General features: G+C 44.7%; 1 protein-coding gene across 1 annotated transcript in view; it reads left to right on the top strand.

The window, feature by feature from the left end:
* The first annotated feature begins 474 nt into the window (after nucleotides 1–474).
* Nucleotides 475–14,594, top strand: part of TMEM272 (transmembrane protein 272) — a 21,770-nt gene continuing 7,650 nt past the window's right edge. The window contains exons 1-3 of the mRNA XM_031615759.2: nucleotides 475–1,509; nucleotides 4,642–4,721; nucleotides 10,776–10,835. Of these exons, the coding sequence (XP_031471619.1) occupies nucleotides 4,664–4,721; nucleotides 10,776–10,835 (118 nt within the window). The 5' untranslated portion in view covers nucleotides 475–1,509; nucleotides 4,642–4,663. The remainder of the gene's footprint in view (nucleotides 1,510–4,641; nucleotides 4,722–10,775; nucleotides 10,836–14,594) is intronic.

The raw sequence follows: 14,594 nt of genomic DNA, 5'->3' as shown, positions 1-14,594 counted from the left end.
GGCAAAGAAGAATTAGGACCACACAACATCATGTTCTCTATTTCAGCCACTCAGCCTTTAAGTAAGTCACTGTATTTGACTGTAGTAAATTCTATTGAATCACTGTGATAAATTGGCTAATGATTTAGTGCTGATTAACTGCTACTAACCTTGCAGTTTACTGCAAAACTATTAATAACCTGTAAATTGCTGTTAAAACTCAGGTTGCATACAATCAATCTGTGACAAACGTCTGTGTCCTCATGTTGTACCTCTTACAACACCAATGGAGAACATCAGGAGGCTTCCAGGAGCGTGTTCCTTCTTTCTTCATTGACCCTACAGAAAGATTGGGTTCCCTGCTTAAGTGCTAAAGCAACCCCTGCTAAAGGGCAATGAAGAAAAACCTTATTCTTCCTCTTTGCTTAGCTGCCAAAGTCCCTTAACCAAAATTCTCCAAGATTCCAATCTTGGATCTAAAGTCAAAGGAGCAAAATTATTTTTCTTTCTGAAATTGTTTTGCTTTATATCTGCAGAATCAGCTCAAAGCGGGATTTTACCCTATGTTTGCTGTGTTCTCACATTCCTGGTTCCTTCCCTAGGACTTGCTGCTGCCTCTTGATATGACACTTACTGCTCCTGGAAGTGCCATGTTACTGGTGCTGAAAGTCACACCTCTTCTTCACTTTCAGTGTTTGTGTTTATGTCCTCCACACATTTGCTGACCCAAAGGCATGTGAAGTTGCCACTGTCAAACACCCTCATTTTCCTTTCCTTGCCTGACCCCAGTGTTGAAGCCCTTTTCTCAGTGCAGAACCTTTAGCAATGCTCTAACCTGGGAGTTATATTTGCAGTGAGCTGTGCTGTCACTTATCCTGGAGAAGTTTTGTGCATGAAATCCACTTTCCTCTTGCACAGAACAAGTGCTTTCCATAAAGCAAGGCCACTCACACTGTAAGCCCAGAAGCAGCAAACAGAAGGCAAGAACTCACCTTACAAATAGACCTCCACCACAAGAGAAATTGCAGCGAGCCAGCACTTCAGATGTGCTAAAGAGCTCCATCAATTGCACTGATAGGAAGGGGGGAAACTGCACGAAGAATGGACTAAACGCTTCATATTTGCTACGGATCTTAGGATATACATATATATATTTTTAATAAGAGCTTTAGTGGAGGGATCACTGTTTTCCCTCCGGCAGAGGCACAGCTGAGCTGGGCCCTTTGTTTCCCCCTGCTGCGTGGTGGAGCTGCCCGAGTGGGCTGTGGCTGCAGTTGTGGGAGTGGGAAACGAGGGGGGTTCAGCTCTGACGGCTGTGCTTCTGCATCCCACATCCCTCACCCTGCATCACTGCATCCCACATTCCTCAGACTGGCAAGAGATGTGCAAATGAGAGACTGGGAGGAATAAAGGCATCATCCCAAAGTGGGCTCTCCCTTTGGGCTCCTGCTGAAGGCTGGATTTCGTGGTCTCACAGCCCCATCTCCCACGTGTGCTGGTGAAGTGCTTCAGATCCTGCAGCGCTCTCAGGTAAGGGACCAGCTCTCAGTGGGACCCTGCACCCTTTGGCACATCGGGTGGGAGCTGAGGCTTTAGGAAGCATGGGAAAAGCTGCCTGCTGTGTTCCTCGCTCCTGTATGGGGCATCTGAAGTGGGGAGTGGGCACAGCTAAGTTGGAGCAGACTGAATACTGAAGGATAAGTGTGGAAAAAAATGGTCCTCATTTGGGCTCATGCTGTGGGTCACAGTACTCTTCTTCTTTTGACCCACATAACTGAAACATTTAGGGTGAAAATAATGACCAGCACAACAGTTTAAGCTAAAGCTGCTCAAAATAAAGAGAGGACCAGACTGTAGGGTCCATGATGCAGGGACTGAGCTCCACTGCTAGCTGGGAACAGCTCCTGAGAGGTGAGCCAAAAGCCTGCTCTTGTCTTTCACATTTTTTTTTTTCTGGCTTTGACTGTTTTCCCCTTTGCATGTGACTTTCCCAACTCTCCAGCAAACTGGGAGCAGGCACCGTGTGGGGGGCAACCTGAGCTGCCTTTGCATGCCATGGGTCTGCATGCTGCACCACAGTTTCCTGCAAGTTTCAGCCAACATAAACTCAGTCAGTGCCAGTTCCCAACATCAGCAAAGCCATCGCCTACCTGCCTGCCTGTTGAATGGCACTTCAGCACCCTCATGCACTGGCATGCAGGAAAATATTTATCTGCAACACTCAGCAGCTTCTGCAGATAAGCTGAAAGTCTGGGCAATGGGGCAGCATGCGTTTATCTAGGGGAATTTTGTAGGGATTTGTCAGTCCTGCAGCAGTCAAATCTGAGGTCTGAGGGATAGGTTGATGCCCTCTCCTAGCAATTATGTGCATTATGCCCTTGTGTGAACGTTCTGTTCGTAGCCATCACGATTTGCTTTATCTTACGTGTTAAACTGCAAGCCCAGAACTCTCTTTCGGTCATTTCTGGACTCCATCGCTAGATGGGGACATGCTCACGTACACCGAGTCCTCCCTCGGTTTGTCTTCACTTTTTTTACTTTAGCGTAAAGTAAGAGTGAATTTAGATGGAATACATTTTACCCACTGCTTACAGAAATACAGCATTCCCATCCACGCACAGTCCTGCTCAGGACAGTTTCGTGCCCAATCAATTTTTAGTACAGCATTAATTTTGTTAGCAAGGCTTCTGTAAGAAGCCACAAAAGTAATTCTAGAGATGAAGCTATCTGAAGGCTGTATTATTGATCTCTTTACATAACTGGGAATATAATTGTCAGTAGCCAGTGGCATACTCAAAATTAATGTCTATTTATGCACATTCTAAGAGCAAACATTTACCAAATCTTTTAAAGTTTAAAATTAGGGTATCAATTGTTTTTGAAAACTACCAGTTTCCCTTTCTTCTTCCTGTTTTCCCTGAGCATGCAACACTGCTCATTTCCTTTCTTCAAATATTTGTCAGTAGTTGCAATCCAAAGCCCAGATTTTGCTCTTCGGAGGAAGGTCGTGGTGTCTGAAGGAGGAGTATGCCTTCCTTGAGGACATAGACAATCTCTATTCCAGGCTCTTTATCATCTTTGTGGTCTCTTTGCTTGCACATCTCAGCCATATATGGTAGGGATTGGACATGTGATGGTGTGGGGTATATGGCCATGCGTTGCCGGGCTGGTGCGAGTTTGTCTTCACCTCCTCTCTAGGGCCTTGCAATCCTTGTAGGGTTTGGGCCAGCTTGGGTTCTGCATGCACAATGAGAAACTGCTGGAATGGGTTTCATGTCGGCCTGGAACAAAATGTGGCACACTTAAAATACTGGTTTTTAGAGAATTTAAAAGAAGCTGATTTGGGGCATCTTCCTCCATTCCTGCCTCCTCCACATGCACTCCTGTCCCCATTGCTGCTTTGGCAAGTCAGAAATACAGAGTCCTTTGCTGGGAACCCAGCAGAGCTCTTACGATAGGTACATACATAAGAAGTGAAAAATGGTTTTGCACAACAAGTATCACGATTATCACAGATAACAAGCAGCTGAGCAGAAATGACCTGCAGCAACATAACTAGTAGTGGGCTATGCTTGGTCTTGTTCATCTTCATCCTAGTGGGCTCCATGTCCTGAGACCAAAGGGAGAGGAGGTGTGATTTGGGATCTCTTTCTTCCAGTACTTTAGCCATCACCCATATGTCCCTTTCTGATCAGTATTTCTTCTGCACCTCAGAACAACCTCAGTCTCATTTTTCTCCACCTATTCACCCAGTTGATGCCAATGGTGAACCTATGCTGTCCTGGAGGCTTGGAGGATGTACACATGTGTATGAGAGCTTTCCAAACTCCCATGAACACTCCCATCAGCACTGGATTGGACTATTTAACCGTCCGGTGCTGTTTTATGCCCAGCCTGGATGACTCACTGGCTGCTCATCCCTCACCCCACATCATAAAAGTTCTTCATTACAAAGACCTACTTTCTAATCCAGCTACTTTCTAATGAAAGGCATTTTGTTCTGAGCTCGCTGAGGTTTGTAGTTTCCATTCTACGTTCCTCTTCAGAATACTCCCCGATCTCAAAAGTATCTTCTTCCCCTCTTTTCCCCTTTTCTTTACTTCACTTTTGCTCACTAAATAATATTTGCAGAGATCTGCATTGTGTAGCAAATTGTACCTCCATCACTGAGCTTTCTCACAAGGTCAGATGCACTTTGTGCTTCTCCAGTTCCAACCAAAAGCGAGGGCTCTGGTTACCCCCAGCCCCCTACTTACCAGAATCTTTGGCAGATGTGTACATTTTCCATGGATATTGTCCAATTCTTCACAATGACCCAGATCCAGCACTGTACAAACTGTGCGTGAGTAGGGTGGCAAACAGCAATGGGCAAGGCAAGGAGCAATGGAAAAGCAGATTTTATGTCACTGAAAACCAGACTTGAGAGGCTGTGAAGGCCAGAGAAGGAAAGCATCTCCCAGGGTGTTTGACTCTGAGTGCATCATGCTTTGACAGCTACTGCCTGCATTTGGGGCTGACCTGGGGGGGTCTTTGGGGTAGTGAAAGTGTGTGAATCACTCTGAGCCAAGATATTTAGTTAGTTGAAGATGAGCCAAGACATTTAGTTAGTTGAAGACACTGCTTATGATTTTCATAACTGTATTCACTTCTGTATCCCCACAGACAGCCCAAAAGGTGCTTCAAAATGCCAGCCGGCCTGGAGAAAGCTTGTCACCGCTGCATATCCAAAATTGCCAGCAATGGTAAGGCAGCTCTGGAAGTAACCTCTCTGTATTTAAACAGCCCCACAGCTAATAGAGATAGGTCTAGAATGAAGTTAAGGTGACATCAAGTCCCACCTGAATTTTCCTTTACTTCCCTGCTTTTTTTTTCCTTTCCTAAGTGATTTTAATAATTTTGCTGATAGAGCATCCAGCAGCAGTTGCATCTCTAAAGTATCTACCTCTACTGTGTTATGTGAATTAGAGCAGGTTGAGCACAGAGGGTTAAAAGCCAATATTTTTAAAACTCCCACTGACTGTATCTCCTTTTCACTCTGAGTTGCACGCAATTTTTGCTTTCACTTTTAATCAACAGCAGTTTCTAATTCCACTCAGATGTACAGAGAAGAAAACTCCTTCATCCACTTGACCACTCAGCCTAATTGATACTTCACCCATACAACCGATTGCAGTCATCAGCCCATGGAGATCACCTCAGGGTTTTTTATATGAATTTCTTTGTCTTCACTTGAACAGCTCTCAAAGTTCAGAACAAACTTTAACTTGTGATTAAGTCACATTGTTCCTTGCTGCCTTGCAGTCCTTCAGATCAAACAGCAGCACTGATGAGTCCCAAGTGCTTTTTAGCAGGAACGGTTCTAGAAGAGCAAAATTCAGTCAAGCAGCTGGGACTGCTCTTGGGGCTGGTGCTGGAAGAGCAGCGGGGAATTGACCAGAGGTGCATGGAACAAAAATGCAAATGCATTGTCCTCTGATTTTTGTAGTTAGGAGAAAAACGTCACTGCTTCCTGCTGGTACCAGAGCTTTAATGATGGCTGAGAAAACAAAAGATCTTTCTGAACGTTTTTTGAAAGAATGGGATTAGTTCTGATCTCATGCCTGCTCTCTTACCTCAGGAGCACCTTCCTGGATACCCACAAAGTCACCCATGTGTAAAGCAACTCATAAATACCACCCCAAGAAACCCATCATCTTTAGTTCCTCTTTACATTTAAGATTTAAGTTCAAAATCAACTTGGCTTTAGCTATGGATCAGCCAGTGCATCCCAAACTGATTTTCTGTTTCTTAAAATGTAAACTCTCCTGAAGCCACCGGTGCTTCATTTCATATTTTCTCATCACCCTGTGTACATTTTTCAAATTGCATTTCAGCACAGCCCACGTTGTACCTATTGTTTCCTGATATTTAAATGGTTCTGAAGAGTCACTGAACTTGTGCAGCATCATTTACATTATTTTCATTCTTTATACAGCAAGTTCAGAACATTAGGGCAATATTAAATAACTGACCACAAAATAAAAGGCTAATTCACTATGCTGAGTCTCTTGCAAAGCAAATCAGTGGCTCTTTATGCAATGCCTACACTGTATTTAAAAAGTGCATCTGGAAATTAAGCACAAGGGGCCAAATTCAGCACTGAAGTCATGACATAGCTGTAATTTAGTAGCTAGAGACATGGTATAAAATTCAGACAAGCTGTTCTGCAATATTGCCTAACCCCCAAAGAGCCTATAATCTTTATGTATAAACCCTCACCATTCAGTTGAATGTTCCCAGGTTACTGGCACCTCCTTCCAAATTGTTGCTGAGGAGAACAGCACTGCTGGTTTCAGTGCTGCAACCAGAAACTGAAATTGTAGGTGTTGTGACGCTGGCACAGCTTACTTGGGTACACAGCTACTGGTTACCTGTTTCACAGTAATACAAGCTTTTCTAAGCAGACAGTGATGAATGGCATATAGCAAACAGCTGGAGACTGAGGTCGGATTTGGTCTGCAGCTCAACTTTATTGCACTCTCTTCGCCTCCAGTGGTGACTTTGCACTGGAACTGGAGACTTCTCCAAGGCCCTCTCAATCTTGTAGAGGTTTCCTGCAAATACCATAAAGGAGTAAAAGGTGGATGAAGATACCTGTGACTCTGTTACACTGCTACTTTCCACACTGCCCTATAGCACACTGTGACACTGCTTCCTAAGTGCTTTCCACATGCATCCTTGCAGCATCCTCCAAAACTGCCTTAATGCACTCCCAAAATGAGTGGCCCACTTCCCAGAAGAACCCTCAACATGATGTCTGGGTTAATTGAGGTTAATGATGGATTCTAGCTTCTTCATTCCTATTTCAGCTCCTCTTTAATGCCGATTTCAAGTCATAGGATCATAGAATCATCGAATATCAGAAGTTGGAAGGGACCAAAAAAGAATATCGAGTCCAACTCTCAGCTCCACACAGGACCACCCATAATTCAACCCTATGTCTGAGGGCCTTGTCCAGATGCTCCTTGAATTCCAGCAGCTTGGGCCCATGCCCACCACCCTCTGGTGCAGACCCCTTCCCTCACCCCCAGCTGCCCTCCCCTGACGCAGCTCCATGCCGTTCCCTCAGGCCCTGTCGCTGTCACACAGCGCAGAGCTCAGCGCTGCCCTCCGCTCCCTGTGAGGAGCCGCAGCCGCCATCGGGCCTCCCCTCAGCTCCTCTGCTCTGGGCTGAGCACACCGAGAGACCTCAGTTGCTCCTCATACATCTTCCCCTCCTAACACTTCACCATCTTCATAGCCCTTCCTTGGACACTACATTCTTCTTATATTCTGGTGCCCAAAGCTGCACACAGTGCTCTAGATGAGGCTGCACAGTCATCTCAGAGGCTGCCATGTGCATCCGCATCTGAGATATCAGACTGTAAACCAAATTTACTGACATCCACACTGCTGCAAGTCAGCCCCTTTCAAAGCAGAGTCCTGTGCGGGTGAGAAAGGACTGCTGTGAATTTACACCCAGACCTTTGTTCCTCAACTTGCCCATGAAGATAAGCCCAGGAGTAAATGCAAAATTTGGAAAAGATATTCTCCCTTTTTATCAAAAAGTTGGTAGGTCATAGAACAGTGTGACTAAAGTACCCAACACCTTATTTATTGTTATGTATATTGTCAGAGAGCTTGTCATACGGTCTCCTGAGCAGGTTGCACTACTGCCATACTAGCATACCATTCACAAAGTGAGTAGATTAATATCTATTGTCATAAATCACTTCAGATCAGAAGAGAGACCATGCCACATAGCCATGGTGTTGGTGGTGACTTCATGCTCATTTACTTCCGTGCAGTGGAAAAGTGTGGGGAGCTCTGGCAGGAGACTGAAAGCTCAGCTAAACTGGGTTTACGGCATTGAGAAGTCCTGCTGGGCAGGAGGTGTTCTGCACCACCCTGCTGATTTTCCTGCCCACAGATTTCAAGGAATGTGCAAAATGGAAAGCTGCTCCCTCTCCTCTTTCTCTGCTGTGACTGCACATTAGGGTTGCTCAGTGTTGCTTCCCAAAGCAGGGCCTTGCTCATGTCAAACACAAAATGGCTGCCCCAGCAGTGGCTCTGCTGCCTGATGCCCTGACAGCAGCTCCTAGAGCAGGTGCTCTTCTGATGTTTCTCTGAACCACGCCTGGGCTCATTTACCTCACTCAACTGTGGTTTTAGAGACTGCCAGTCTTTTCTTGCCTCTTTTTCTAGGATTGGGTCCCAGGGCTCTTCTGACTGGCTGGTGTGGTGATACTGCTGACTTAAAGCTATTGCCAGCAACATGTGTGAAACTGCATGGACAGCAGCTCCCTCTGCAGAACTGCCTTGCTACCTTGCGGCAAATTGCACTTTATTGAGCAATTTGTCTTCAGACCAGACTGGGGCAGCACAGTCCAGGCAAATGCAGGCTGAGTGTGTGTGTCCTATTTGAGAAGCATTGCTCTGAACCCCCTCCCCCCCCTCAACGAATTGGGGAAAACGGTCTTTAGCTCTGCCAGTTGTGTAGTCAATTGTTGAGAGTCTCACTTTGTTGAACACAGCGCTGGAAGCCTTCCCAGACGATGCATCTGCCCCTCCAATTCCAGACCTAAGAGGCTAAGGCTGAATGGGAAGATAATGAGTAAATACATTCCCAGCGACTGCTGTGGGAGGAGAATTAATGAACCATTATCTTTTTCTCTTGAGCCACAAGTTGTCCCTACCTCCCATTTCTCTCCTCCAAAATCAAGCTTCTGGGTAGAGATGCTAGACATATGCGAGCCACCTGTGTACCAGATGTGTAGCCCCACATAAATGTGGGCCTTGCTGAGCCTCTAAGGGCTCATCACAGCATCCCTCCCCACGGATCCATGCACTGCCTGGTGAAGGAATGGCATGGTGCCACCTCCAACTTGTTCCTGCAGGAACAGGAGGAGGTGATACCTCCACTAGATTGGTGACTCCACTCAGAGCTGCTGATAGCACTGTGATGACAGGACCTAGGGCAACACTGGGGAATCGATGCAGCTCCTGCCCACTTCAGCTGCGTTCATTTGGACGCTAGGTACGTTTGTTGAGATGGGCACTGCTTGCTGGTGATGTGTATGGGTGTGTTTGAAGTCCAACTGAACTTCAAACACTGCTGTAGCCGATGAAAATCATAGTCTAGATAACATAACAGCAAGAGTGTCTGGCATGAAATGGGACACTTGGTGAAAAGGAAGGGTCTGGGGTGTCAGTGTTTGAAAGAGCTTAGTCAAGGGTAGGATATCACTCAGGCAGAGGAGGAGTTTCTGGTCTGTGCCGAATTCAAGACATGGGAGAGCCAGAGCAGGAATGTGTGTGAGAGAGGCCAGCCGGCAGAGAGAGGAGGAGGAGTGGCACAGAGGAACAGAAGTGCTTTCTTCAACTCAAAATATCTTCAGTCTCCACCAATTCATAGAGATAAAAAACATGCTGCTTCTGAGAAAGAGAGTCATCTCTCAGGCACAGAAGTATGAGCTCTATGCTCCCTGTTAAGGAAACACGAGCACTGTGTGGTTGGGGGGGCGGGGGGGGCTTGGGGGTGGGTTCCTGTGAAAAGTGACTGCAAGGCAGAAAATCCAGACTATGATGGTGCCACGATGTGCTCTGACTCAGTTTCTCCTTCTGGCAAATGGAGGCAGTGCTGTTTCCCTATTCCTACAAGCACCCTGATGGTGATGCTTTGACAGCACTGCACAGCCATCCTGTGCTGCACTGCACAGCATCATGACACAGACAGTGGGTTCAGTCCTACATTGCACAAAGGGAGCAAATTGTTTGGCAGAGGCTGCAGTGCTTTTCTTAACCCTTCTGCAACTTATGCCTACTTCCACAGTCTATGCCTACCGCACATTTGCTTCCTTAGGCACCTACTTACAGATCAAGAAGTGCTCTGCAGGGATGCTCACTGCAGAATTTCCTCATTATGCTTCCCCCTCATTTTCTGGAGCAGCATCTCACTTTAATATTGCAGAGTGCCCATGATGAGGCACAGAGGTGGCAGCCTTTGCAGAAGATAGGCTGCTCACATTGTTATTGACACTATCATTTCTGGTTTTCTGCAAAGGTAAGCACTCATCCTCAGTAGCATCAGACTGTGCTGGGAAAGTATCGGGATTCAGAAACAGCAGCAGCTCTCTGAGGAGTAGCTAAGCACCTCAGACCCTCTCATACAAGGGAAGAGTTGATGCACACCCCTAGAGCATCCCTCCATGGAGCCAGAGCTGATCCCTTCCAGTGATAAGCTGTTCCCTGTCTTTGTGTCCATGTGCTGAGCTAGGTCAGGGAGCCAGACTAGCCCCGAACTCTTCACTTGTGCAATAGAGATCACTTATTTAGCTATCAGGGAAAACCGAGTGTAATGGCATTACAGCTGCTATTTGCTTTGCAAACAGACACGGCTCATCAGTTGCCATGGATTAGCTCATGCGAGCTGCTTGTTATCACACAGTAACCTGGCAGTGTCTGAAGCTGGAGCAGGCTAACAAAGCCTTTGCAAACAGATATTTAAAAGTAGTAGCAGCAAAAGTCTTTGTGTCTCTCATTGTTTTATTACTAATGTAAGAACTAAAATGTATTAATTAAAAAAATGGAGGCTTGAGCTCTGGAAGAGCAACAGGCCATTTCCTGGTCTTGTCACCTCAGATGCTGCACAATAAATGTGATATTCCCCCTGCATCATGTACACTGCAAAACACTGGATGGAACTTCTAAACTCCAATAACACTGTCTTTATTTTCTCTCTCTCTCTTTTTTTTTTTTTTTTTTTTTGCTATTCACAGCATGCTTTATATTTGGGCTCCTTGCTTTCCTTGCCTTACCATTGTCCATGACTTTTACAGGTAAGCTGACTACTGAAGCACTTTTGTAATTTGAATTTCCTGACACTGCCTGGCAGGTTAATGCATCTTGTGGGAGAAAGGAGTTGGAAACCTTGAAGTTTCCAATCATTAAACTTGTGCATTGGTAATTAAGCTTCAGACAGCCCGCACCGTATGGAGGGGAGCAAGCAGTTCTTGAATTCAGAAACTACTTGTCTTAAATACACCTCCAGTGTGGGTACTTTAGCATGGGACAGAAGTCAGAACATTTGGACACCTTACTGATACATCTTTGTAATCTATCAGGGTCTGGGTTTCTTTATATCTAACCATAACTCTGAATTTTCTGGCAGTGCATTGCTTATTTGGAGGGTATCTGAACATTTTCCATTGTTGGGCTGGTCCAGATAACCTCTAGAGGTCCCTTCCAACCTAAACCACTCTGTGACTTCTTTTCATCATGAAGTTGCTGATATGTTCTGTGTCTCAGATCTATTTTAATTCACTTTTTTATTGGCGTGTTTGCTTCAGCTCAATTGCTGCTTAGGCTACCAGCAACTGGCAGAGGTCTGTGGGTGTTTCAGCTCTGCCTGTGGGTGGAAGCTCAGCATCCGACATATGAGAAGATTTCATTAATCAGGCTTCCTCTGTATTAACTGCACTGCAAAAACCCTAGAAGCATAGGGCTGGAAGGGAAGACAAGATTGTTTAGTCTGCTATTTCTCCACCTTTTTGAAAGTGCGACCTGTTTTTTGGCTCATCTGTCTTTTTATAACCACCCGAAGGCTGGCTTTGCAAGTAGAATTAAGGATCAAATGTTTAAGAAAGGAAAGGAAAATATTTTGAGCTGCAGAATGTTAAACATTTTCAAACTGTATAAAGCTCTTTTCTTTCCTAAGGATCAGTTTTCTCTTATCCTTAATAGAGGGTTTTTTAAGGCACATTTTCTAGCACATTTTCCAATACCTTATTGCTTCCTTTGTGCCCTCCACACCCTCCACAGGGGCTGTGACCCTGACTTGAGGCACACAGGCAGAGGTACCATCCTGCCTCCCCTTTCAGACCAGCTCATGTGCTCAGGACCCCTCTAGCAGACCTGGGGCTTCCCCTGACTCAAGAAAATTCCACAGCTTCCCACAGAGCCTATTTTCAGCATCTTATTGCTCTCTCAGACAAAATAATTTTCCACACATCCAACCTAAGTCTCCCCTATGGCAAATGAAATAGACTGTAGCCTGTCCTACACACAAAGATACATTGGTGACTGTCCTACCCAAAAGAAGCTTTGAAATATTTGAAGGTTCCTATTATAACTCCCCTCCATCCTTTTTCCAACTCCAATTCTTCCAACCTGACCTCACAGGTCACTTTTTCTGTAGGTTTCTTATACGTTTGCCTTCCTCTTTTGGCCTCTGGTATGCATAGCTGATTTTTCCCCTTCAAAAAATATGACAGAACACAAGACTCAGCTGAGACCTGAGGAATGAGCAGCACAGAATAATTAGCTCCTCTGTTTAACATGCAGGATTCCTGTAAATGCACCTCAGAAGGAAAGATGCTCTCTGTACCAACTCATCAGCTCTCGTTTAGCTTGTGGTGCATTACAAGACCAGATGGTTTCTGGCAGAGCTTTTCCCTATCAGAGATTTCTTGTTTTTTATTTACATTTAGGTTTTCTCTTCTAGATGCAGTTCTCAACTTTATCAGATGTCATTTCTTAGATTTTGAAAGTCTTTTTCCAGAGTATCCGGATACTAAATTTTAAGTCTTGTCCTCAGAAGCCCTAAAAATCATTCTGTTTTGGTGTCCTTGAGAAGCTGTTCACTGTCTGCCTTATAATTAAAGAGTGATGGTGCAAATGAGCTCTATATACAGGCATTGTGAGTGGGATAAATCACAACTCGATCTGGACTGTACGTGGCTGTAACCAAGCTCAGTATTCTGTTTTGTCCTTTGTCAATTAAGGGAAATGGGCATTTCTGACAGTGAAATTCCCACAGCCTCCTACGGATGTCTGCAATAAGATGAGATTACTTTTGAGGGACTCTGGACAACGAGCCCAACTGTAGGCATCTATTTTTGGCCAGAAATGTGAAAAAATGGGTTCAGCTGAATGCCAACCCTGCTTCCTTTATCTGGGGTCTTCCCAGTACCAGAAGTGACTGTGATAGGGCTCTGATTACGGAGTCCTAATTAGGAATTAGGGAGTTCTAATTAGGGATTAAAGAGCAATTAGGAACCTGAGAGATGGCCTCAACTGTTCCATCTCAACACTTAGTCTCCTATGCTTATCCATGACTTAAAATTGCTATTCATCCCATAAGAGGATTTTGGCTTTAGCTTTTCCCCAAGCTGAATATGCCTGAGCTGTGGAGCAGGGGTGAGAAGGTATGATTTCAAGTGTGGTACAGTTTGTGTGCATGTTGACAGCAAGCCTTCTGGAAATGGATCCACACTAGAATCTGACTGCTTTTAAATAATGTTTCTTAGGGATATTTTATAATACCTTGAAGATCAGTGAGAAACGGAAAGTGCAGGGTAAGATATTAGCTTGGAGTTGTGGTCATCCCCCCCACCAAAGACAGAGCCCTTATTTTTCCACAACTCACCAAAATTAAGAGATAATGTCACTGTGATATTGTATTGTCAGACTATATTCTGCAGCTGTGTACCTACAAAGGTATTTTTAGAAAAATTATATGTCAAGGAAAATGCAGGTTTTTATTATCCAAGCAGAAGCCTCTGATTTTTTGATAACAATCTGTTTTCGATTGCAGAGATCATGCTGATGCACCTCCAGTCATTTTGGCTCATGCTTTCTGCAGAGGGAAACTGAGATATTTTCAGATGTTAACAAGAAAATTACAACATTATAAGTTAAAACACAGTGGTGAATTACTGGTAGCCCTGATAACAATTACACACTAACAGTGTACATTTTAAAATCTTGGTAGTACTGTAAATCATAGTATAGATTTTTTTAAAAAGTCCTTTGTTATAAGGTGCATTTCAGCCATTTTCAGCTGCCTGAGAAGAGCAGAGTAGCTACAACAAGGCCAATGCTGTGTGCCAGGGCAGGTTACTGGGAGCACTGGATTCACAGCAGAGCTTGGATTTCTCATGGTCCATCTACCCCATCACCAAGAGCCAAAGAGGAGCAAAGCTGGTGCTCATGGAAAGGAAGCACTGATGCTCTCCTGCTGGTCTTGGTGTTCCCAAATAAACCACACGCTATGTGTGAATTGATCTCTGCATTACACATATGCCTCAATTTCATTGTAGCAAATGTCAGTGCTTATCTGCCAGCAGTAGGTCCATATTTCCTATTCACCCACAGTACTGTATTTTTAAAGTTATAACTGTACTAATTCCTTTCATCTTCTCTTTTGCTGTCATATCTGCCTGAAACATTCTCCTCAAAACTACAGAGTAACACTGCCTGTCATTCAACTTGTTCCCAAGTCTGACTGCTGTCATGTTACATATATGAAAGGATTCCATAACAGATTGGTCTGGGAAACAGAATCTTAGCTCCATGAAAAAAAATTGGCATGTTTTCTTCACTATTTTTTTTCTCTGAACTCAAAATCTCAGTAGTGCATTGGAAACAGCAATTGTCTGGGTTCCTACACTTATACATATTCCCTAAGATCCCTGGCCAGCTGCTTCTGAAGCAGGCTATTATATGGCCAAGGACTCTGGAAACACTGGCAGCTGCTTTCTGAAAATGATAGAATTTTCAATGATTTCCCTGTTTCCCACCTTTTTAAAATTGGGAGT

Source organism: Phasianus colchicus, chromosome 1, assembly GCF_987193195.1.
Source record: "Phasianus colchicus chromosome 1, bPhaCol1.hap1.1, whole genome shotgun sequence".
NCBI lineage: Eukaryota > Metazoa > Chordata > Aves > Galliformes > Phasianidae > Phasianus > Phasianus colchicus.
The sequence above is the reverse complement of the archived record's forward strand: the minus strand, read 5'-3'. Positions and strand labels throughout refer to the sequence as shown.